The following is a 25,272-nucleotide window of genomic DNA, read 5'->3' on the forward strand; positions in this document are numbered from 1 at the left end:
GAAAACTTGTTTTGAGGTTGTTTATTTCTTATAATAGGTTATTTTGTTGTGTTTGGTTCATTTTTAAAACTAATAAAATAGATGAGATGAGATGAATTGCCATTATATTATTGGATGATTCGACTTATACTTAAGGAAACTAATTTCCTTTGTTTTTTTTTTTTGAGAAAGTGGATAGAAAGGAAATATTAATTAGATGAGATGAGTTTAGGACTGTGCATGGTTCGATCCAAACTGAAAAACCGACCCGAAATTTACGGTTCGGATCAGTTTTATTTGTAGGTCGGTTCGGGTCGGGTTAAAAAAAATTTCCGTCCGAACGGACCGCAACTAATAACTACTCATTACAAAGTACAAACCCGACCTGTTCCCTTCCCTCATATATTAACCTAAACCCTAAATCCAGCCGCACTCACAGCCGTACTCCCTCGGTTCCTCTTCCTCACTCCTCAGTTCCTCTCTCTCACAAGGACCCCCCAAATCCCTGGCTTCGTTCTCCTCCGATCCTCTAATGGCGCTCCGTTCTCCTCCGATCCTCTAATGGTGGTCGCTTCCTTGGACGAGAATACGGCCGCGAAAGTCCTCCGCCAGGTCGCTCTCAATCCAAACCCTAATCCTTTTGGGGCCGGTAAAAATTCGACTTTTGATGTTTTCTTCTTTGTGGATTTTGTCGCAGGTGGAGTTTTATTTCAGTGACAGCAATCTTCCGAGGGACAAGTTCTTGAAACAAAAGGTTGAAGAGAGCGAAGATGGATGTATGCTTTGTTTGCTTCAAGATCAAATCGTTTCTTTTAAAGCTTTATTTTTGTCGTTCTAATCCTTGTTTTTTTTTTGTAGTGGTGAGTTTGTGGTTGATATGTTCCTTTGCTCGGATGAGAACCCTTCTTGGATTGGGTGAGGTGAAGGAGGAGGCGGTTCCGGAGGAGAAAGAAAGCGTTGGCGGTGGCGGAGACATTGAGGAAGTCTAATGTCCTTAAAGTATCTGAAGATGGTGAGTTTCTTGGTTCTTATTTTTCTATTCTTTATTTATTTTGTTGGAATTTATGAAGTTAGATATCGGTGATTCGCATGCGTTCTTTCTGGTCAAATTGGTTAGAACCTAACAAATCGAACCATACTAAACCGACTTGCAGCAGTTCGGTTCAATTTTAAATAATGGGCGGTTCGGTTTGTTTGTTCAAATTTTGATAAAAACCAAACTGACCGACCGCTTGCACAGCCCTAGATGAGTTGTCACCATAATATTGGATGATGTATGTGATTTTTAAAGATGAGATTAGATGAGATAAGTTGGATGATGTGACTCATTTCTTGTGTTTGATTTATTTTTAAAAGTAAGAAATGAGATGGAATGAGATGAGTTGTCACCATATTATTGGATGATGTGAGTGAGTTTTAAAGATGGAAATGAATGAAAATAATATTTTAATAATTTCCATGTTCTAATTTCCTTTTCTTTGATTTTAAGAAACCAATCAAACAGCTCCATAATTGAAATTGAACTTGCAAAAAATGAACTAATAATGACTTGTGTAATTATTAGGTGTATATGACGTAAAATTTTGAATATTGATTAGATACTTCAAAAATCACGATAATTCGATGCTTATTTTTATTGGTATGATGATTTGGTGTCATGTTCTAAATAAATTAACTTAAAAAAAACGTATATCTAAAGAGTTATTTCGATATTATACCCAAAATCTTTAGTATTTCAATATTAGCCCTCCAAATCATTAAAATTAATCTCATCTCAGCCCCCCCCCCATCCTCAATATTTTGATATTGACCCATTGAATCTTCAAAATTGATCTCAGACCCCCCCAAAATCCTATTAATATATTGAAATAAGCCATAATAGTGTTAAAATCTTTGTTTTTTTGGTAGTGGTGGTGGTTTTTTTTTTTTTGGTGGTGGTTTTTTTTTTTTTTTGGGGGCGGGGGGCAGGGGGTGTATTTTGTTTAGTTTAACTTCATTGATGATTTACAAAGTACATTTTTCCCATGCAAACCAAAACTGATTAACCACTTTAACTTGCATCCATTAAGTTCTCCAAATTCGCCTAATAAAACCCTAACTAAAACTCATTTTTCACTTTATTTTTTCCAACATCTTCCCGAATATGAATCCATATGTTATAAAATTGGGATCAGTGCTGAAGAGAGTTATTGGGGAAGACGTTGAAGAAGATAAAGTAGAAAATGTGTTTGAGTTAGGGTTTTATTAAGCGAAATTGGGGATCTTAACTATGTATAAGTTAAAAGTTGTTGATGGTTTTGGGTTTGTGTGAGAGATATAACTGCCAAATCACCGGAAAAGTAAAAGTAAATAGAATATTCCTTCCATTTCAACAATTTTAACAAAGGGGCTTATTTCAACATATTATTGGTATTTGAGGGGATCTGAGAACAATTTCAAAGATTTCGGGGTCTAACAGAAATATTGATGATTTAGGGGGCTAATATTGGAAGAACCCATATCTAGAAGTACCACGACTCTTTTTAAATCGACTTTTAGTTTTATATTTTAGATAAATCAACTTTTCAGTTATAGTTGGTCTCAGAAGGCTCCGACGAGGAACTCCTCTATCGCCGCTTCCGCTGCAATCAAACAGCGTCGACCTTGTCGTCCGATCTCAAACCCACTACCGCTGTTTCGGATCCGAACCCGCTTCGCCGGTTCACCTACTCACAGCTCAGCCGTGCCATGTCGTCGTTCTCCCCCTCTCTTAAGCTCGGCCAGGGCGGGTTCGGGCCCGTGTTCCGTGGGTCCCTCTCTGGTTGCTAGGAGATCGTCGTCAAGCTAATGGATTCAGTCTCTCTTCAAGGCGAGAGGGCGTTCCATAACGAGCTCGCCGTCGCCGGCAAGATGCTTTCCTCTGGCTGACGACAACTAATTATGCATACTTCAAAATTGGCTATTTTTATAGGTTATAACCTACTATATTGTTCATTTTCATCAATTCCGACCCAATGGCCACATAAAAAGTGCAAGTGGAATGTGAACCCCAGTTGTTCTACACTGCAAGGGGCTTAACTATGTGAATAAGGGGCACCTACAAGTATTTTGCATTTTGTATGCTAATATATTTCTGTGGATCTAGAAACATCACTTTACGTTGATATTAGTTATAATTGAAAATGGAAACCATAAACCACAATAAATGCTGAGAATTTATCCACAAAACCTAGCTCCAAATTTATAATTTCATAATGTCGTTAAAATTGACTAGAATGGTCAATATGAAATTCAAACTTTATTTATCAACCATCAAGGAATCACTTGTAGAGGTATTCAAAGTTGAAATACTCTTACTGTATCTATTTTTCTTCGCACTTTCTATCTCAATGTGTGTTTTTTTCTTTTGGAGAAAAGGAATGACTTATTCATACAACCAAATAAGTAAGACGCATGAAATGGGCAATATACTCACATCATCAGGTTTCTTCATGTAGGCTTCAGCTTTCTCAACATTTTCATCTTTCTCCACTGATGGTACAACTTCAAGGCTTGCTAACCCTCCCAACTCAGGAGCACCAGTTGAATCGCCAGCACAAGTAATAGTATAATTGCTTCGAACAAGACCGCCAGCACCAGTTGAAGCCTAATATATCTTGTATATTACACCTCGGGACTTAATAGATGGTTCAAAGAACTCAAAGCCATCTAAGAGTGTCATGGAATTGATCATCGGAAGGTATGCTTAGGGCATAAAATAATATTATCTCTAGTAAATTTTAGAGTTATTTGAAGGCTTTGTCTAATTTGACAAGAAGCCATCTGAAGTTTCTCCCAGAACTGAAAGGGCAGTGGTAATTTTCGTTATGCTTCATTAAGGTCCTATCTATGTCACTTAGCAATAACCTTGTTTTTTTTTTTTGGTAATTTTCGTTATGCTTCATTAAGGTCCTATCTATGTCACTTAGCAATAACCTTGTTTTTTTTTTTTACTTCTTCAGTCTAAGAAAGGAATTTGCTAAATACAGTAAATGATCTTTTGGATTGGTGAAGACTCTCCAGCTTATGACCTATCATTTATTTGTATGCAAGAGAGATGAGCACACAATCTAGAGGTTGTAGGATTGTACTTGAACATCTGAAAAGACTAGGGATGGGGACCAAAATGAACCTAGACTGAAGAAATTAAAAAAAAAAAAACAAGGTTATTGCTAAGTGACATAGATAGGACCTTAATGAAGCATAACGAAAATTACCACTGCCCTTTCAGTTCTGGGAGAAACTTCAGATGGCTTCTTGTCAAATTAGACAAAGCCTTCAAATAACTCTAAAATTTACTAGAGATAATATTATTTTATGCCCTAAGCATACCTTCCGATGCTCAATTCCATGACACTCTTAAATGGCTTTGCTTTCTTAGAATCATATATTAAGTCCTGAGGTGTAACATCCATTGAGCTGCTACTTATATTCTCCATATATGCTCCGAAAGAGATTTTCTCCGAAAGTGCGAATTGAAATATTCTCCGAGAGAATTTCTGGTAAATGGTATCATACATTCCATATATGCTCAGAAAGATGTCGGGTAAGTTACCTTATTCACTCGCTTATATACTCATTATTCTCCATCATATGCTCCGAAAGATGTGCATCATACATTCCACATATGCTCAAAAAGTTGTGTTAAATGTGTATCATACATTCCAGTTTATAAATAACATACTTTGAATCATGAGACGATGAGAAGATATAAATTGTGTACAGGTTCTATCAAAGTCAAATAATATTCAATAAGTTAACATTCCAGAAGTAAAGACAAATATACTGAAAGGTGCATAGTATACTTACAGAATTAAAGAACAATAACAGAATTAAAGAAAAGATATAAATTGTGTACAGGTTCTATCAAAGTCAAATAATATTCAATAAGTTAACATTCCAGAAGTATATATTCATGAATTAAAATGAATTAAAGAACAAAGAAGACCTCAAAATTGAACAGTTGATAAATTGTGATGCTATGCTTACAGAATGTAAAGACAAATATACTGAAAGGTGCATAGTATACTTACAGAATGATTTAAGGATTGATTCCAAAAGTCCAAAAGCTTTTTCCACTTCTATATAATTGAAACCTAAATAGCATAAGTTAGCATAATTTTGTTATTTGAAGAACATGTTGAAGAAAATTGAGAGGGTAAAAAAAACTCACCCAAGGCAGAGGTTATTGCAGTAGAGTTTAGAGTGTATACATGTATTTCCTTATTGCTCTTTTATTACCTGACAACTTATAATATATTATAAATTCAGATTTGCCGCTTTTTTCAGATTGCCGCTCTTTTCACATATGGTTTGAAGAGTTTTGCATTCAACATTTTGGTGGGTATTTTCAAAATTTTGTAAGCTGAATGTGTGGGGCCCGCAATACACTATAGCAACGCCTGTTTTTGAAGAGGTACGTAGCAAGTTTGATTATTTTTTCCACTTGGTTTTTCCACGTATTGCCTCTTTTGTTTTTTTTGGTTAACCATTTATATGTACATGAGGTGTCAACTGCAGAATTTTGCAAGTGGCTTGTGTGAGGCCTACAAAACACTGTAGCAACGATTGGTTTGAAGATTTATTCAAGCAACTTTGAATAATGTTCTTTTCACAGATTGCCAATTATTTTCTTTTTTTGTTTAAAGTTTTTTTCAGATTGCCGCTCTTTTGAACAGATGGTTTGAAGAGTTTTGCATTTAACATTTTGGTGGTTATTTTCAAAATTTTGTAAGATGAATGTGTGGGGCCCGCAAGATACTGTAGCTACTCGTTTTTGAAGAGGTATGTAGCAAGTTTGATTACTTTTTCCACTTGGTTTTTCCACATATTGCCTCTTTTGTTTTTTTTGGTTAACCGTTTATATGTACATGAGGTGTGAAGAGCAGAACCATCTATATGTACATGAGGTGTCAACTGCAGAATTTTGCAAGTGGCTTGTGTGGGGCCCACAAATTACTGTAGCGACGATTGGTTTGAAGATTTATTCAAGAACTTTGAATAATTTTCTTTTCACAGATTGCCATTTATTTTCTTTTTTTGTTTAAAGTTTACCAATTTATATGTATATGAGGTGTAAGTTGGTGAGTTTGTAAAAGAATGTGTGGGGGCTCATGAAATGTTGAAGAGCAGATCCTGATTTTGAAGAGGTATGCAGCAAGTTTGATTATTTTTGCCACTTAATTTTTCCACAAATTGCCTCTCTTTTGTTTTTTTGGTTACCCATGTATATATATGTATAAGAGGTGTAAACTGAAGAATTTTGTAAGTGGTATATGTGGGGCCCACAATGCTGTAGCAAGCCTTGGTTTTGACAGATTGCCGTTTTTTTGGATATGCTGCTATTTATTACTGTAGAAATGCTTGTTTGTGCGGTGCAATAAATGGGTATTGAAATTCGTGTATATGCTACAGTTATACTCTACTGTTCAATTTACTGTTTGATGAACAGTGATTCTCTGATCCTCCTTTTTGTATAAAGGAGTAGATGTAAGTATGTTCTTGTGGGAAGCATGACCAGTGTGAAGTTTGGTTGTATTGGTGACTATTGTAGACACTCCATGACCTTTTTGTTCTCAGAAGAAGCTAGTCAATTCAAAGAAAGTTAAAAGGGAGCAGTCTTTCCTCATAAACCAATCAAGAAATCAGGGGGTCCTTTGGAATTATTAGAAATTGTAAGAAATATAATGAATCCAACATCAACAATCTTTCCACATCAAATTCTCATTCAAAAGCTTATGTTCGTTTAGAGGGTTTTGCACGAAAGAGCAGAGCGAGTCCTCTACTAATTACTTTTCAAGTTCTAATCTGCACAGTGTTAGTTCTATTCTGTAGAGTGTTAGTTCTATTCTGCACAGTGTTAGTTCAAGTCTGTAGCGTGTGATGGCTTGTTAGTTCTATTTTATTACACGTTATATCTAATTTATACCACGTTATATCTAATTTGTGTTAGTTTTATTTTATACCAAGTTATAAACCTAATTTATACCACGTTATATCTCATTTATACCACGTTAGATCTAATTTACTAATTTATACCAAGTTAGTTCTATTTTATATCACGTTATAAACCTAATTTATACCACGTTATATCTAATTTATACCACGTTAGCTCTAATTTATACCAAGATAGTTCTATTTTTTACAACGTTATAAACCTAATTTATACCAAGTTAGTTCTATTTTATACAATGTTAGATCTAATTTATACAAAGTTAGTTCTATTTTATACCAAGTTTGTTCTCATTTTATACCAAGTTAGTTCTAATTTATACCAAGTTATTTCTGTTCTGTAGAGTGTTAGTTCTAATCTGCACAGTGTTAGTTCTATTCTGTAGAGTGTTAGTTCTATTCTGCACAGTGTTAGTTCCGTTCTGTAGAGTGTTAGTTCTAATCTGCACAGTGTTAGTTCTATTCTGTAGAGTGTTAGTTCTAATCTGCACAGTGTTAGTTCTATTCTGTAGAGTGTTAGTTCTAATCTGCACAGTGTTAGTTCTATTCTGTAGAGTGTTAGTTCTAATCTGCACAGTGTTAGTTCTATTCTGTAGAGTGTTAGTTCTAATCTGCACAGTGTTAGTTCTATTCTGTAGCGTGTTAGTTCTATTCTGCACAGTGTTAGTTCCGTTCTGTAGAGTGTTAGTTCTAATCTGCACAGTGTTAGTTCTATTCTGTAGAGTGTTAGTTCTAATCTGCACAGTGTTAGTTCTATTCTGTAGAGTGTTAGTTCTAATCTGCACAGTGTTAGTTCTGTTCTGTAGAGTGTTAGTTCTAATCTGCACAGTATTAGTTTCGTTCTGTAGAGTGTTAGTTCTAATCTGCACAGTGTTAGTTCTATTCTGTAGAGTGTTAGTTCTAATCTGCACAGTGTTAGTTCTGTTCTGTAGAGTGTTAGTTCTAATCTGCACAGTGTTAGTTCTATTCTGTAGAGTGTTAGTTCTATTTTGCACAGTGTTAGTTCTATTCTGTAGAGTGTTAGTTCTAATCTGCACAGTGTTAGTTCTATTCTGTAGAGTGTTAGTTCTAATCTGCACAGTGTTAGTTCTATTCTGTAGCGTGTTAGTTCTAATTTATACCACGTTAGTTCTATTTTATACCGCGTTAGTTCTAATTTATACCATGTTAGTTCTATTTTATACCACGTTTGATATTGACGATTACAATATAAACGTTTCACTACTAATAATATGCATCATATTCTTTTACTCTTAGAAAATTGGAAACCTAGCACATAACCTTTTTTATATTCTTGCTTCTTCCTTCTTTAATTAGTTATCATTCACGATGTTTCAACAATGTGTAGAGTGTTAGTTCTAATCTACACAAAGTTAGTTCTATTCTGTAGCGTGTTAGTTCTAATTTATACCACGTTAGTTCTATTTTATACCGCGTTAGTTCTAATTTATACCATGTTAGTTCTATTTTATACCACGTTTGATATTGACGATTACAATATAAACGTTTCACTACTAATAATATGCATCATATTCTTTTACTCTTAGAAAATTGGAAACCTAGCACATAACCTTTTTTATATTCTTGCTTCTTCCTTCTTTAATTAGTTATCATTCACGATGTTTCAACAATGATACTGAATACTTCTCTTATGTTTGTGATATATTCCAGGTATGCCTACCTATCCTTACCTTTATGATGACGACTTGGTAGCTACACTAAAGAAAAAGCATGCCATGGGAACTTACAAAAGCATGGTAACTCACTGATCTTCAATGTTATAATCGTGATTTTCAGTCTGTCCATAGTTAAAACTTTATTTGTCCTATTTAGGAAAATTAACTGTCCTGTTTGTTGTTTAAGGTATTTTATCTTGAAGCTTGTGAATCTGGGAGTATCTTTTGAGGGTTTGCTTCCGGAAAATATAAATGTTTATGGAACAACAGCCTCAAATGCTGTGGAAATTAAAGTAGTTGGGGAACTTACTGCCCCGGAGAGTAACCTAGTCCTCCTCCAGAATACTGGACTTGTTTGGGAGATTTATACAGTGTTGCTTGGATGGAAGACAGGTACAAATCTATACTTTCGGAAGCTACTTGAGTTTGAGCTTTTGGTGCCTGGGCGGAGGTGGTGACGGCGAGAAGGGCGAGGGCCAGGGCGACGAGTTTGAGAAAGCCCTTGTTTTTAAAGAGAGAGAGGAGAGAGAGAGAGAGAGAGAGAGAGAACTGGGTTTGAAGGATTGAGGAGGGTGGATAAGGTTATTTTGGGGATTTTTGCTTAGCTGGCATGTAATAAATGTTAAAAAGGGGTTGCAGCACAAAATGTCACAGTTCAAGGGGCTGAACCACATGGGGGAAACTAGGAGGGGCTGCAGCACATGAAGTTTCTGATTTTGGGGCCTGGACACATTTTTCCCTTGTTTTTTTGGTTACCCATGTATATATATGTATAAGAGGTGTAAACTGAAGAATTTTGTAAGTGGTATATGTGGGGCCCACAATGCTGTAGCAAGCCTTGGTTTTGACAGATTGCCCTTTTTTTGGATATGCTGCTATTTATTACTGTAGAAAGTCTTGTTTGTGCGGTGCAATAAATGGGTATTGAAATTCGTGTATATGCTACAGTTACACTCTACTGTTTAATTTACTGTTTGATGAATAGTGATTCTCTGATCCTCCTTTTTGTATAAAGGAGTAGATAACCCTTTTTTTTACTTCGTTAAATTTCAAATTGACAAGAGATAAAATGAGAAAATAAAATATTATTTTTCCTATATATCCCCAAATATTTTCATATTACTCACCAAATTTGCATTTTCACCCTTTTTTGAATTTTAATTGTGTTAATTGTTAAACCAGACGGCAACAGAGTATAGTTGATGGAATAGGATATGGGGATTAATTAGCAAATATGCAGTCATCAGGGTCAAGTCTGCAAAGAGAATAGATGTTGGGGGTACATAGACAAAAACCTCGAAAACGTGATCAATATCCTATCCCTTATCTCCAATCGCAGCACGCTCTAATGCAGCTCTCTTTTTGAAGGAAGAGCAGAGAGAGCGAGCAAAGAACAGAGAAGAACAAATCAATGGCGGGCCTCTCAGCGCAGTACTCAGCGTCCTCTCCTCTTCTCACTTCCAAAGTTCGATCCTTTCGCTCCTCAGCTCCACTCTCCATCGTCTCCATCCCCAGTAAGCAAACCAAACTCTCACTCTCGAACCCTCAATGCCCAAACCCTAACTCTTCAATTTCTCTCCACAGGTCGTAGAATATCTCACAAAGGAATCAGAATCCGCGTCCCTCTTCGTGTCTCAAATGTCGCTGCAACCGAAATCGCCACCGAAGAAGTACAAAGTTTCTCCCTAATTTGCAAAATCTCATTCTGATGACATTTTTTATGTGGTGCTGTTTGCTTAATTGACAGTAAATAGAGCTGAGTAGCAAACTCTATAGATTTTTTTTTATATCCAATGTTTGGCTAGCACGGAAATGTAGTCTATTTCCATATTGTAGAAGAAAAAAAATCAGCAACTGCGATAATCAGTTTGGCTACAATAAATGCTGAAATTTCATGAAACAAATAAAAAATTGAAAATTTAACTCGGGTGCTCAACTTAATAGAGTCCAGCTCATAAACTGTATGATTTTACAATTACAGTCAAACAACCACTTGATTTACAGTGTACAGGCATTTGTTAGAGCAAAAGTTGCAAAATCTGAATTTACATTAGAATGCATTTCTCATAACAAAATACAGATATCCCAGTGACAGACTTGAACGTAATTTCCTACAGCAAATGTTGCCTGTAATTTCAATCTGCAGGCAAAGAAGAAAGCCAAAGAGAGCCAACGCCCAGTGTACCCTTTTGCAGCAATAGTAGGTCAAGATGAGATGAAGCTTTGTTTGCTTCTTAATGTGATTGACCCCAAGATTGGGGGAGTGATGATAATGGGGGATCGAGGAACTGGGAAATCAACGACGGTGAGGTCTTTGGTCGATCTCTTGCCAGAGATCAAGGTTGTTGTGGGCGACCCGTTTAATTCGGACCCAGAGGATCCAGAGTCAATGGGGCCTGAAGTGAGAGATCGGGTTGCTATGGGGGAGTCCATTCCTGCTAGTACTACTAAGATTACCATGGTTGATCTTCCCCTTGGTGCAACTGAGGATAGGTAACAGTTTGATGCCAGTTGAAGAATTGTTTATCATCGTTTAAGTTGGATTATGTTTAATATCCATGAATCTAATCCCTTCTACAATTTGGGAAGTGTAATGCGTAGTCTTATATGAGGCAGATTTGTGAATCTTGAATGTGGTAATTCTTGTCTAGCAACCAAATATTTTTTGTTCGAAATCTCATGCCAACATAGAATAGCTATTTTGAACGAACAAAGGTTTTGTGGAAGCATTGACATTAAATACCCATTTAAGAGTAGTGATTCTTTTGTTTTCATTTTCTTGGGTTTTAGGTTGGCATACATAAAAATTTGTGAATTATCAAAATCACAGTATGATAACTTAACAACCAATCTGAAAATGTGACCTACTATTAACAGTAGTTGATCCCCCCCCCCCCCCCCCCCCCAGCATAACAAGGATACGTAACGCAGTTCAATGTTAATCAAATGTTTGTTATATTTTGTGCATTTAGCATGACTGCATTTAATATACATGAAATACGTCTCTTGTGCAAACTGGAAACTATTGCAATCAAAGTAGAGTAGTTTTTACAAGATGTGGATTATTGATTGACTCTTGAATAGCTAACTTTTGTCTAGATCCAACATTTTTATCCTAAAGTCTCTTACAAACATAGGAGAACTGCCTCAAATAAAGAATTAGTTTTGGCAGCATTAACATTGAAAGTGCCCATTTTAGACTGGTGATTTTCCCCCCATTTAGTTTGATTTTGATTTTACCTTGGCATACATTTTGTTTCTTGAATTATCGAATTTACAATCTAATTAATCTACATCCAATCAATAATTTGACTTCTGAAAGTACATTTGTTCTTCGTGTCTCAAAATCTCTAATAAAGATATCATACATGTCTAAATCAACAGGGTATGTGGCACCATTGACATTGAAAAAGCCCTAACCGAGGGTGTCAAGGCATTCGAACCAGGTTTGCTAGCAAAAGCAAACAGAGGAATCCTCTACGTCGATGAAGTCAACTTATTGGATGATCACTTAGTCGATGTTCTTCTAGATTCTGCTGCCTCTGGCTGGAACACTGTAGAAAGAGAAGGCATTTCAATTTCTCACCCAGCACGATTCATTCTAATTGGTTCAGGAAATCCAGAGGAAGGAGAACTCAGACCTCAGCTTCTTGATCGATTTGGTATGCATGCTCAAGTTGGAACTGTTAGAGATGCAGAACTTAGAGTAAAGATCGTTGAAGAAAGAGCAAGGTTTGACAAAGATCCAAAGGGGTTCAGAGAATCATACAAAGCAGAGCAAGAGAAGCTCCAGCAACAAATTGGTGCAGCTCGGAGCTCATTGAGTTCAGTTCAGATTGATCATGATTTGAGAGTGAAGATTTCTAAGGTTTGTGCTGAATTGAACGTTGATGGATTGCGAGGAGATATTGTGACTAATAGAGCTGCAAAGGCTTTAGCTGCTTTGAAGGGGAGGGATAAGGTTATAGCAGAAGATATTGCAACTGTGATTCCTAATTGTTTGAGGCACAGGCTGAGGAAGGATCCTTTGGAGTCTATTGATTCTGGGGTGCTTGTTATAGAGAAGTTCTATGAGGTATTTAGCTGAAGGATTTTGATGAGGTGAAAGATGCGATGCTTGTTTACTGTTTTGGAGAAATTATCTTGATTTTGATGTCTTCTAGTAGAACTGTTGCCTTATTTTCTCGGTGTAATGAGTTCCTTAAGCGTTTTATGTTTGTATACGAGAAGTTTAGCTAGCATGGATTTAAGAGGAGAGAATCATACACATGATATTTTCTTGAATATAAGATTGTCAAATTTCTTTTATCTGCAGACATCTTGCTAATTGGGCTTTCTTGAATGAAGGGTACTATCATCAAAGGTTATTGATCTCTAGTTCTCTTGGCATTTTTATGTTATGTCTTTATTTTCATCTTTCTTCCAGTGTTTCATGCTCTGTTTGACCAAAAGCTTTCAGGTTCTTATGTTGGTTAAAGATAGCATAACCTGTGAACCATATAAACTTAAACTTTTGGTTGTGACGTAACTCAATTCTAACTCTGTGCATCCAATCTCTATTCATAATAAGGGAATGGTTCCATGCTTGATGAAAGAATGATGCCATATTAAGTATGTTATAAACCTCGAATTGTGTCCATAGGTAGGAGGATGAAGGCTTCGGTGCTGCGTTGAAAAAGATGCAAGCAGAACACAAGCTCATTATGCTTCAACAAGTGAACTCTTTTTCATACATCAAAATCTCTTAAACTTAAAGCAAATCAGCAATTTAACTTCTCAAATGGTTTCTTTGAATGTAACCCAAATAGTGCTCTTTTTATTTTTTTTTAAAAAAAAGTTATTCCAATTTCTGCCCTATATAGTTGCACTTTCAAGCAATGAAAGACCAAAATTCTTTTGCAAGGGAGATACATAGGGCTACATTGCGTATGTCTATAATCAATTAAAGACTTATCTAATGAGGTAAGTATCTCTACACGAATAGAAACATGCATCAAAGAAATAATGAGAGGCACCAAGAATAGGAGGAAGAGTAAGAAGAAAACAACCATGAACAATCTCATAACTATCACTCTCATCCATGGCAAAATGATTTTTCAAACTCGTAGATTATACAGGTATTTGCTATATTCTATCAATGTTACATAAAATCTCAAATTCTGGTTAAAAAACTTATAACTAACTTGATCATATTCACCAATAAAAGTAGTTTTTCAGAATATAATACCCAACTATGACAGTTAGCAGCCTACCAAGCTAAAAATACTCAGCAGACCAGCTTCATCTGGTAGTGATCCACATTCTTTTGAAAAATACCATCAGTGACAGCTTTTTTATTCTCGTTAAAATATAAAGCATTATATCATGGCATCTGACAATTCTCAGGTAACAATCGAGGGATCTTAAATTTTGGTTTCTGTTCAGGAAATGAAGGTGGCCGCTTGTAAACAACCGATGCAGCGCGAATCAATATGCTTGCAGTTAAACCCCATATAAGAAACTTCTTGTTTTGAGCCTCAAAATCAAAGAAATGAACAAGAAACATATTTCCCATCCATTCTCGTTCCTCTGATCTCCGGTTCTCATTCTGATCAGTTTTAGAATGGAAAATTGATGTCAATGAAAGAGAGAAGGGTGATATCAAACTAAAGGATTGCGCTAAGAGAGGTAAATTTAACCTTGAGGAACATATCTAATGGTGCATCAAACACTGTTTCTACTTCTGAACTGTTTGCAACAGGAGTAAAAGCTTTTCTGTCTGAAAGTATACCAATCACAGGAACAACCCTGAGAAGATGCTACAGAGTAGATACAAACTAAATCAGCTTTCTTTCTTAAAAATGAACACAGAAAAATGTTGACTATTTGGGTTCTCTTAGTAGCTTCATAATCAAGAAAGATTAGTCGTCAAATAAACATGACAAGAATTTGATGGTCAATTTGATCAAGTTCAAGTTCAACTAATCAGAAAAGGTTAGAGGTTCCATACTTGCTATCAAAAAGAACTTTTTGCTATTATTAGGTTCAAATATCGGATCGTCTTCATACAAATAGCTGAGGACTGATTAATCTGACAAATATTTTCATAATCTTTTTTTTTTGTGAGAAAAGGCCATGGATTAGTGCAAGGAAGTTATGAAAAATAGAACTTCTGCCCACCAAAAGTGGCTTCACCACTGTGCTATATAGTACACATGAACATTTCAGAATGTTGAATATGAATAGTACTGGCTGCATCCATCTGAATGCTGGATAGAAGAACCTTAGAATTACTTTCGAGGAGACCAATTTCAAGTTTTGTCAGAAAACAGAGAACAAATGAAGAGAAGGAAGCACACAGATGCAAGTTCTACTCCTATGATATAATAACCTGGAAATTTGTTTATTGAAATGTTAGCTAGCATCGAACAATAAAATATGGCAACATGAACAATTTAAAAAATTTAAGGCATGGCAAAGTGATTTAAACTTGAAAATATCAATGATCTAAATTCATTCTACAGGCTGGAATTATTTGAAAGCTAATGGTAACTGATATACAAGTTGAACAATTTCCATGGATGACTTCTATTGGATTTTGAATACCAGGAAAATTTATTGGACAGTACGAAGCTTCGATGTAAGATCGACAATGGATTATATTCGGTTAGTTGTTTCAATGTGGAATTCTTTTCTAGAGAGTTTTTTAGTCATTTACTCTCAATCTTTAGTTTGATTGGGATCATGACAAATTGTTATCAGATCTTAGAATTGTAGTTCCTAATGTTGGCAGACAATAATCCACACATAATAGAGATGATGGACAATGCCGTACATTGTAGGTCTTAATGAACTGGACTATCACTTAAAAAGGGTACTGACCGAACAAGGTGTATCTACAACTTTGGCCAATACCATACAGGGCAACTTCCAATGATTAAGCTATACACTTTTCCTGCATATATGACTTGAATTAATGAGAATATTCGAAGCATGGACACGACTATACCAAAATGAGAAATTACACTCTAAGAAGTGCTGTATCTATCCTAAATGGGCGATTTCCATAGGTAAGGTTATCCTTCTCTTGGGCAAATGCATTTTGATTAAATATACTTCACCTAACATTTCGATTAAATTTATCGGTAAAATTTCGTCTGCAATCAAGTAATTAATCCAAATCCAGCACTAAATTAATGAATCAATTTACCTTAGACAAAAAGGGTTCAAGCACAGCAACAACACAAACAAGAGAAGGATCCAATCCGATCTCCTCCTTGGCTTCTCTCAACGCTGTCGCCTTGTCATCCTCATCCCCCTCCTCCGCCTTGCCACCTGGCAACGCCACCTCACCTGCCCAAAAAAAAAACCTTGTTTTAACAAAAAAAGCCCCCCCTTTTCTCAAAGATTGTACTAGAAATGTCGAGAATCTAAGATCAAAGACCAGCGTGAGTTGAGAGGGTGGAGGATCTCTTAGTGAGGATGACTCTGAGCTGGCCGAGCTCGTTCTCGAAGAGGCAGATGAGGACTGCGGCCTTCTTGGGTCTGAACCGGGCCGGTAGGGGTTCGAACCGACCCGCGGCGGATTCGTCCACGCCAACGTCTTCGCCGTCGGCGATGCCGTCGTCTTCATCTTGCTGAGGTTTGTAGATGCGGAGCTGCTCGATTAGGTTCAGTAGTCTCCGAGTCGAGCCCATCGGGTTCTGGGCTTTGCGTCTTGGTGTGGGACTCGGAATCGCTGGCGATGGAAAGTCGGGTTGAGGTTCGGTTTCGGGATCGAATTGGACTCGGATAAATACTCACGGTTGGATTTCATTCCGCGAGCGTGGGTAAAGTTCACAAAACCCCCTGACTTAGGTGTTTTGTAAAAGATCCCCATAAATTTCACAAACCGAAGAAAACCCCTGAACTATAATCTCATAGCCAGTGGCTTATGGATAGAGTAATAAGTTTGATTATGACAAATCAAAATCCGTGATGTTTTTTGAATGAACATTCATGTGGAAGAAAAAGGTGGCACCAATCTAGTCATAGTTTAGACTTTTCCCAATCCATGTTAACACCCTTTTTTGCGATTTTCTAATAATCACTGGTGTTTAGTATAATATTGAAAGATAAATTTTCTCATATTATTATATCTATAAACTTCAGGGTAGTGATGTAAAAACACTTTCACATCGTAGGGGGTTGGTAAAATTTACCGAACATATCTTTTTTTCATCAAGATATTCATACAGTAGAAAGATATAAATTTTTTTGTTCACATATTTTGTAAGTGTTGAGGGGAAAAGTATTACTACTGATATCTTTGAAGGGGTTCTCTATGACTTCTTTATAGATGTTTTATGTCATCTATGCAATATTTAAAGTATATTGCGGTGCAAATTCTTTTACAAAAGTAAGTGCTTGGGTTATCTGGGTCACAAGTATGTATTGCATAAGGATAGATTACACAAGTACTTATCATTTCACTGAAACTCTATGAAAGTTTTATGTAATATATGCAAAAAAAAAAAAATTGTACAGATTTTCTTGTCCCTTTCAATTGAATGCTTTTTAAAGAGCTAGTACAAATATGTGCCCTCAGATTCAAATACCCACCACTAAAATTATTGTGGAGCTATTTGGTATGAAGATGAATTAGTTACACTTACAACTATTTGTTTCATTACAATTACAATTTTAATCTAGAGGTTATGATGTATTATTCTTGGTTACAATATGCTGTATTTTGAACTTGGGTTTCCCATCAGGGAAAGCAGGTGGCATCTGATAGACAACTGACGCAGCTCGAATCAATATTCTTGCAGTAAATCCCCATATTACAATCCTTCTGCTCTCAGATTCAAAATCGAAGTAATGTATCAGGAATTTATAGCCCATTCGCTCTCTCTCCTCTGACCTCCGGTTCTCATCCTGATGACAATCAATGAAATTAATTGTTTTTGGAAAAGGAGGTAATAACAGACGGCATTTATTGAGAGGTAAATTTAACCTTGAGGAACATATCTAATGGTGCATCGAACACTGTTTCTACTTCTGAACTGTTTGCAACAGGAGTAAAAGCTTTTCTGTCTGAAAGTATACCAATTACAGGAACAACCCTGAGAAGATGCTACAGAGTAGATACAAACTAAATCAGCTTTCTTTCTTAAAAATGAACACAGAAAAATGTTGACTATTGGGTTCTCTTAGTAGCTTCATAATCAAGAAAGATTAGTCGTCAAATAAACATGACAAGAATTTGATGGTCAATTTGATCAAGTTCAAGTTCAACTAATCAGAAAAGGTTAGAGGTTCCATACATGATATCAAAAAGAACTTTTTGCTATTATTAGGTTCAGATATTGGATCGTCTTCATACAAATAGCTGAGGGCTGATTAATCTGACAAATATTTTCATAATCCTTTTTTTCTTTTTGTGAGAAAAGGTCATGGATTAGTGCAAGGAAGTTATGAGTTATAGAACTTTTGCCCACTAAATGTGGCTTCACCACTGTTCTATATAGTACACATGAACATTTCAGAATGTTGAATATGAATAGTACTGGCTGCATCCATCTGAATGCTGGATAGAAGAACCTTAGAATTACTTTCGAGGATACCAATTTCATGTTTTGTCAGAAAACAGAGAACAATGAAGAGAAGGAAGCACACAGATGCAAGTTCTACTCCTATGATATAATAACCTGATTTCCCCCCCTCTGAATATGATCTTTGTTTATTGAAATGTTAGTTAGTATCGAGCAATTAAATATGGCAACATGAACAATTTAAAAATTTGAAGGCATGGCAAAGAGATTTTAAACTTGGAAATACCAACGATCTAAATTCATTCTACAGGCTGGAATTATTTGAAAGCTATTGGTAACTGATATACAAGTTGAACAATTTCCATGGATGACTTCTATTGGATTTTGAATACCAGGAAAATTTATTGGACAGTACGAAGCTTCGATGTAAGATCGACAATAGATGATATTCGGTTAGCTGTTTCAATGTGAAATTCTTTTCTAGAAAGTTTTTTAGTCATTTACTTTCAATCTTTAGTTTGATTGGGATCATGACAAATTGTTATCAGATCTTAGAATTGTAGTCCCTAATGTTGGCAGACAATAATCCACACATAATAGAGATGATGGACAATGCCGTACATTGTAGGTCCTAATGAACTGGTCTATCACTTAAAAAGAGTACTGACCGAACAAGGTGTATCTACAACTTTGGCCAATATCATACAGGGCAACTTCCAATGATTAAGCTATACACTTTTCCTGCATATATGACTTGAATTAATGAGAATATTCGAAGCATGGACACGACTATACCAAAATGAGAAATTACACTCTAAGAAGTGCTGCATCTATCCTAAATGGGCGATTTCCATAGTTAAGGTTATTTTTCTCTTGGGCAAATGCATTTTGATTAAATATACTTCACCTAACATTTCGATTAAATTGATCGGTAAAATTTCATCTGCAAACAAGTAATTAACCACCAGCAACCAAAACCTCAAATTTCCCAAATCCAACACTAAATTAATGAATCAATTTACCTTAGACAAAAAGGGTTCAAGCACAGCAACAACACAAACAAGAGAAGGATCCAATCCGATCTCCTCCTTGGCTTCTCTCAACGCCGTCGCCTTGTCATCCTCATCCCCCTCCTCCGCCTTGCCACCTGGCAACGACACCTCACCTGCCCAAAAAAAAACCTTGTTTTAACAAAAAAAGCCCCCCCTTTTCTCGAAGATTGTACTAGAAATGTCGGGAATCTAAGATAAAAACCAGCGTGAGTTGAGAGGGTGGAGGATCTCTTAGTGAGGATGACTCTGAGCTGGCCGAGCTCGTTCTCGAAGAGGCAGATGAGGACTGCGGCCTTCTTGGGTCTGAACCGGGCCGGTAGGGGTTCGAACCGACCCGCGGCGGATTCGTCCACGCCAACGTCTTCGCCGTCGGCGATGCCGTCGTCTTCATCTTGCTGAGGTTTGTAGATGCGGAGCTGCTCGATTAGGTTCAGTAGTCTCCGAGTCGAATCCATCGGGTTCTGGGGTTTGCGTCTGGGTGTGGACTCGGATTCTCGGAATCGCCGGCGATGGAAAGTCGGGTTGAGGATCGGTTTCGGGATCGAATTGGACTCGAATAAACACTCACAGTTGGATTTCATTCCGCGAGCGTGGGTAAATTTCACAAAATCCCCTGACCTAGGTGTTTTGTAAAAGATCCCCATAAAATTTACAAACCGAAGAAAACCCCTGAACTGTAATCTCATAGCCATTGGCTTACGGATGGAGTAATAAGTTTGATTATGACAAATCAAAATCCGTGATGGTTTTTTAATGAACATTCATGTGGAAGAAAAAGGTGCACCAATCTAGTCATAGTTTAGACTTTTTCCAATCCATGTTAACACCCTGAACAATTTTTCAAAACAGTCTCATTTTATTTTATTTTTTAAATCGACCCTTTTTTTTATTTACCAAAACCGACCCGATTTTTTGATTAGCAGCCTAATCACCTTCCTAAACAGTCGGGATTGGCAACCCCGACTATTTAGGACATTTATTTTTAGGGTTTAATGCTTCTAATTAGGTTTTAACACCCTCCTAAATAGTCGGGATTGGCAACCCCGACTGTTTAGGATGGTGATTAGCTGCTAATCAAAAAATCGGGTCGGTTTTGATAAATAAAAAAAAAGGTCGATTTAAATTTTTTTTGAAATGGGGCTGTTTTGAAAAATTGTTCTAACACCTTTTTTGCGATTTTCTAATAATCACTGGTGTTTAGTATAATATATTGAAGGAAAAATTCCTTCAAGGCCCCAAAACCTAAAAAGTCATGTGCCCCAGCCCCTCACATTATTTATAATGTGCTGCAACCTAAATTTTTGAAAAAAGTTTGCCCAAGCCCCTTTATCATGACTCCAGCTCATGTTTTCCCCAAAACCCAATTTTACCCCTCCTCAAAATCAATGTCATCTCCCCCAAAATCACACTTCTTCTTCCTCCTCTCTCTACACGACCAACGTCACCACCGCTGTCGGAGCTCCGCCAACCGCCTTTCCTCTTTCAATATCCCCTTCTCCCCTATTCATTCTCCAACCCCAAACAAAAACTTCTTGAGCCCCAATATCCGACCAAACCCTAACCCTAACCGTACATCCTCCTCTCCCCCTCCCAATTGTAATCTGTTAACTGTTATTTGTAATCTATTATCCGTTAATTGTCATTTACCGTAACTGTTATTTATAATTCTTTATCTGTTAACTATTATTTCAGGTCATATACACGTTAATATATTTCTCATTTAACATGTTAACTATAATACGTAGCATGTTAACATAATTTGTTAACACATTAAATAAAAACTATAATACGTAAATTGATAACTATAATACGTAAATGAACTATATTAACGTGTTATAGTTAATATGTTAACACGTTAAATGAGAACTATATAATAGTTAACATAGTTAACATGTAAGTTGTGATAGTTATCAGTTAATATATAAATAGGTTAAATCAAAATGTTAACATAGTTAACATGTTAACTATTATATATAAACTGATAACTATCACAACTTACATGTTAACTATAATATGATATAGTTAACATGTTAACTATTATATATAAACTGATAACTATCACAACTTACATGTTAACTATAATATGAACGCATGTTATATAAACTGATAACTATCACAACTTACATGTTAACTATAATATGAACGCATGTTAAATGTAAAAACCAACATGTTATCAAAATAAGGGTGTTAGTTAATAGATTACAAATAATAGTAAACAAAAATAGATTATACTTAACAATTTACTAAATATAGTTATCAATTTACCATCCAAAGTTAACATGTTATCAGTGTAACTTAACAAGCGAACTGCGAAAGTTAACATGTTATCAGTGTTGTTATCAGTGTAACTTAACAAGCGAACTGCGAAAGTTAACATGTTATCAGTGTAACTTAACAAGCAAACTGCGAAAGTTAACATGTTATCAGTTTAACTTAACAAGCGAACTGCGAAAGTTAACATGTTATCAGTGTAACTTAACAAGCAAACTGCGAAAGTTAACATGTTATCAGTTTAACTTAACAAACGAATTGCAAAAGTTAACATGTTATCAGTGTAACTTAACAAGCGAACTACGGAAGTTAACATGTTATCGGTGTAACTTAACAAGCGAACAAAGAAAGTTAACATATTATCAGTGTAACTTAACAAACGAATAAAGAAAGTTAACATGTTTCCGATGACATAACAGATAACATATCTTCTTTATATACTTATACAATGATGACTGATCCAATAAGTACAAATACTAAACATACATTGAGCAAATCTACACTTTGCATGTAACGCCCCTCCTTTGGGAGGTACATAAAAATTTGAGGATGGCCTATCTGTAATAAGAATGGTCGACCTGCTAAATCTTTATGCACATCACAACATAGATATACTGAAGGGCGAAAAATAAAGCAGTGGAGATGCATAAGCAATACCCAGGATCACGAGGTTGACAGCAGAGTCCATAGAATACCAAAATAGAAGGGAACTAAAGGGTAATACAAAATATTACAATAATAGCAGTGGCTACAACATTAATACATGTTTTATAAGTCAAAAGTACTACAAAAGTGAACATAAATTAACCCCTACTAAGATTTTCCTCCGGAGCTAATCATCAAATTCAGGGTCTGCAATGCCTTTATCCTTGCCAGTTGTATGACCTACGAGTGGATTCAGAAACAGTAGGGGTGAGCCTAAGGCCCAATAGGTAACCATAAAAATCTCGGGTACAATTCAAGGGAACGAATGAAAATGATAGACATAGGTATCAAACTTGAACAAAGGGATCTCAACATTAAGTTGCCATTCTTATATCATAATCATTGACCGAAGTGAAATAACATGTAAAGATGAACAATCAAGGTCTAATATTCAGGATCCCAAACTCCCCAATCTTGGGATAATCAATAAACCGTGCATGCCTTTATACACTCACCGGTGAGCGTCCTCACACAGGGCATTGTCCCCCGGGACACTTTACCATTATCATCCACCGGTGAAGCTTACTTCACACAGGGCATAATCCATGAATATAGACAATCAATCATTAACAAAGAGAGGAATAATATCATTATCAATAGTTGAACCATCGAATCAATTCGAATTGTTGCAATGAAATCATTCAAGGATATCGAAGGTATAAAACTGAAATAAACAACATTAAGATAGCAATGATTAACCAATCAACAACGAGCTCATGCATGAAGTGAATCAAATAGGAATATTATGAAAGTAATAAGATATACAATTAACATGGGAAACTAACTTGCAGGAACTTCAAGAAAGTAATCAATCGAACTCTCAAAGACTTGAGAGGAAACAATGAAAGGTTACCTAGCTACGTCCACGGGGCAAGGAGGGGGGAGATCTACTATTAGAGGGAGAGATACAACTGGGGTTTACAATCGCACAACCTAAACCCTCAAACAAACTCTCAGATCCCTCACACAAATATCTCTCTACAAAAGAGGGATGCACAAAAAAAAAAAATCACAAAGTCGGCTGCCCCTATTCTTCTGCTCCTGCGCTGCACACTGTAGCCACCACTGCCTATTTGCCACCTTGCAATCCGCAGTCAAAAGAGAAAAAAAAATACCCAGCCGAAAACAAACCTCCTGCTCCTTTCTTTTGCCGCCACCAAAAGGACCCCCTCACTTCGCTGCTCAAAACCCTAGGAAATCACTAGGGTATTTATAATGTCCCTTTCGGGTGGGCCTGCTTGATTGTGGCCCCTACCATCACGTGCTTCACAATTCTCCACCTCGGCGAAGTTTCTACCAAAACTGAGCCGACACCAACCAAAACAAATGTCTCACTTCTTGTATCCAGTACGCCATGGCAACGGACTCATGACAACGGACTCCATCAACACAAGTCGAGACCCAAACGGGAGTGCGAACACTCAACTCAAACCAAATAGTGTCTACTCACCAATCAAACTGAGCCTACACCGACTACACCAAATGCCTCACTTGCTAAGACCCAAATGGGAGTGCAAACACTCACCCCAAATGTCGATGTCGCTCACCAAATCGATCTCACCCCTATCAACTAATCCAAACCCGGCTGCATCATAAAGACTGCCTACGTATCCTCTTGCCCAAGGAATCAAGCCGAACGTAGTTCACCCAAATGGCCTCCAAAGGCCCTCAAACAAATAGAAAAGTCTGCAACTCTTCTTCAATATCACCAAACGATCTGTTACTGATAGCACTCTCAATGGCCCCAAATTGAGACAAATCAAACACCTCCATCTGAGGTGAACCAATGGTCGTATCCAAATTAAGTCCATCAGCTGCAATCGAATCCAACTCATCATCTGCATCCAAATCCAAATGATCCCCAATCTGTGTCACCTCAGCTGGAATCCCAAATGATACAGTATGATCTGGAGTCTCCACCTAACGTGGAGTAGCATCACTCTCCACCCGCTGAAACGTGACATACCTGCTCAGAACAAAGTTAGAAGCCAATACCTGATAATCAAACACGCCTCTGAATCCCAAATGTGCTATCGGATCAAATCTCACATCCACGATGTGACCAAGTGCTGGGTAGCCAAACATCCGACGCAACCCAAAATCTGAAGCAGCTCCACCAGATCCAAAATCTCTACATGCAGCAGTCGGCAAACTATACATAAGACGGCCCAAACATGTCGTAGCCTGCACACCAATGCCATTGCTCGACATCAAACGCCGATCCTCCTCCAGAAAGGAATAGCTGCCCGAATCTGCCATCTCGCCTCGTCGCCTCAAAGTTTCCACACCAATGAAGTGTCTCCTATTGCCGTGAGCTCGGCACAAATGCAGATATAGGTCCCTCTTGTACCTTCCTCTAACATCAGACTGAAGTACCTTCACCTTTCTGCCAATATACTTCCTCCATTTGTTGCGGGCTTCTAGGACTTCACACCAACGGGACTTGGTTGCAACCCACCAATGCCTAGAGCAATCCCCAACTGCGGAAACCACATACCTATTACCTCCCAATAATGCTCCCTTGGAAGGCCCCCGAATGCCTGAATGAACACCCCTCAGAAGACCCCTCGAATGATGGATAGAAGTACCAAACTCTACCTCGGTCTTCTTGCTCATACCAATGGGTTCACAGGACTTCAAACTGCAGGTCAAAGCACAAATAATATAAATTGCTCCTTCTGACGCCCTTCATCACAATCATGGACCCCGATGTGACCTTCAAACGTGCATCCATCAAGGTCACTTTATAGCCAGATGCCACCAAAGCTCCTAGTGAAATGATGTTCTTCGACAGCTATGGAACGAACCACACTCCTTCCAACTCCTGGATCACTCCGTCATACATCCGAATACGAACTGTACCAATACCACCAATAGAGCATGCATGTCCATTACCCATGAGCACAACATCCTCTCTTTCCAACTTCTGAAAGCTGGAGAACCAATCCCTCCTAGGGCAAACGTGGTATGAAGCACCCGAATCCAACATCCACTCTGTAGAGTTAGCAACACAAACTGACGGTAGTGCAGACAACGAATAGCCCGAAGAATCTGAATCTGAATCGTTGCCACTAGTCTTGACAACATTCACCTCTGAAGCTTGTACAG

At 37.1% G+C, this 25,272-nt stretch overlaps 3 protein-coding genes across 7 annotated transcripts; 2 read left to right on the forward strand and 1 right to left on the reverse strand.

Annotated features, from left to right (window-relative positions):
• Positions 385-6,180, forward strand: LOC109848125 (la protein 2-like). 3 transcript variants are annotated; one of them, XR_002248708.1, is made up of 5 exons: positions 385-591; positions 677-755; positions 838-991; positions 5,287-5,413; positions 5,646-6,180. XR_002248708.1 is itself a non-coding variant. In XM_020417479.1 (4 exons), exons 1-3 carry the CDS (start codon positions 541-543, stop codon positions 966-968), a joined length of 261 nt encoding a protein of 86 aa, XP_020273068.1. In that variant the 5' UTR covers positions 385-540; the 3' UTR covers positions 969-991; positions 5,287-5,553. The 3 variants fall into 3 exon arrangements, 2 of the variants coding, with proteins under 2 accessions (XP_020273068.1, XP_020273061.1); XM_020417479.1 differs by lacking the exon at positions 5,646-6,180 and having other exon boundaries at positions 5,287-5,553; XM_020417472.1 differs by lacking the exons at positions 5,287-5,413; positions 5,646-6,180 and adding an exon at positions 3,456-3,875.
• Positions 9,949-12,932, forward strand: LOC109848118 (magnesium-chelatase subunit ChlI, chloroplastic-like). The gene is made up of 4 exons (XM_020417464.1): positions 9,949-10,138; positions 10,209-10,294; positions 10,771-11,117; positions 12,009-12,932. The coding sequence occupies exons 1-4, from the start codon at positions 10,036-10,038 to the stop codon at positions 12,709-12,711; spliced, it is 1,239 nt and encodes a 412-aa protein (XP_020273053.1). The 5' UTR covers positions 9,949-10,035; the 3' UTR covers positions 12,712-12,932.
• LOC109848138 (nudix hydrolase 15, mitochondrial-like) lies at positions 13,786-19,879 on the reverse strand. Of its 3 annotated transcripts, none has more exons than XM_020417494.1 (4): positions 19,391-19,878; positions 19,159-19,301; positions 17,599-17,718; positions 13,786-14,211 (listed from the first exon to the last, which is right to left on the reverse strand). In XM_020417494.1, the coding sequence occupies exons 1-4, from the start codon at positions 19,872-19,874 to the stop codon at positions 13,987-13,989; spliced, it is 972 nt and encodes a 323-aa protein (XP_020273083.1). In that variant the 5' UTR covers positions 19,875-19,878; the 3' UTR covers positions 13,786-13,986. The 3 variants fall into 3 exon arrangements, with proteins under 3 accessions (XP_020273083.1, XP_020273101.1, XP_020273092.1); XM_020417512.1 differs by lacking the exons at positions 17,599-17,718; positions 19,159-19,301; positions 19,391-19,878 and adding exons at positions 14,303-14,422; positions 15,814-15,956; positions 16,048-16,396; XM_020417503.1 differs by lacking the exon at positions 13,786-14,211 and adding an exon at positions 17,187-17,519 and having other exon boundaries at positions 19,391-19,879.

This window comes from Asparagus officinalis, chromosome 1, assembly GCF_001876935.1.
Source record: "Asparagus officinalis chromosome 1, Aspof.V1, whole genome shotgun sequence".
NCBI lineage: Eukaryota > Viridiplantae > Streptophyta > Magnoliopsida > Asparagales > Asparagaceae > Asparagus > Asparagus officinalis.

Coding starts and splice junctions, on each gene's coding strand:
- LOC109848125 (XM_020417479.1), top strand. CDS start 541: ATGGTGGTCGCTTCCTTGGACGAGAATACGGCCGCGAAAGTCCTCCGC. Junction 592..676: donor CCGCGAAAGTCCTCCGCCAG/GTCGCTCTCAAT, acceptor ATTTTGTCGCAG/GTGGAGTTTTATTTCAGTGA. Junction 756..837: donor TGAAGAGAGCGAAGATGGAT/GTATGCTTTGTT, acceptor TTTTTTTTGTAG/TGGTGAGTTTGTGGTTGATA.
- LOC109848118 (XM_020417464.1), top strand. CDS start 10,036: ATGGCGGGCCTCTCAGCGCAGTACTCAGCGTCCTCTCCTCTTCTCACT. Junction 10,139..10,208: donor CTCCATCGTCTCCATCCCCA/GTAAGCAAACCA, acceptor TTCTCTCCACAG/GTCGTAGAATATCTCACAAA. Junction 10,295..10,770: donor CCGAAATCGCCACCGAAGAA/GTACAAAGTTTC, acceptor TTCAATCTGCAG/GCAAAGAAGAAAGCCAAAGA.
- LOC109848138 (XM_020417494.1), bottom strand. CDS start 19,874: ATGAGATTACAGTTCAGGGGTTTTCTTCGGTTTGTAAATTTTATGGGG. Junction 19,302..19,390: donor CACCCTCTCAACTCACGCTG/GTTTTTATCTTA, acceptor TTTTTTGGGCAG/GTGAGGTGTCGTTGCCAGGT. Junction 14,212..17,598: donor CATTAGATATGTTCCTCAAG/GTTAAATTTACC, acceptor AAAACTGATCAG/AATGAGAACCGGAGATCAGA.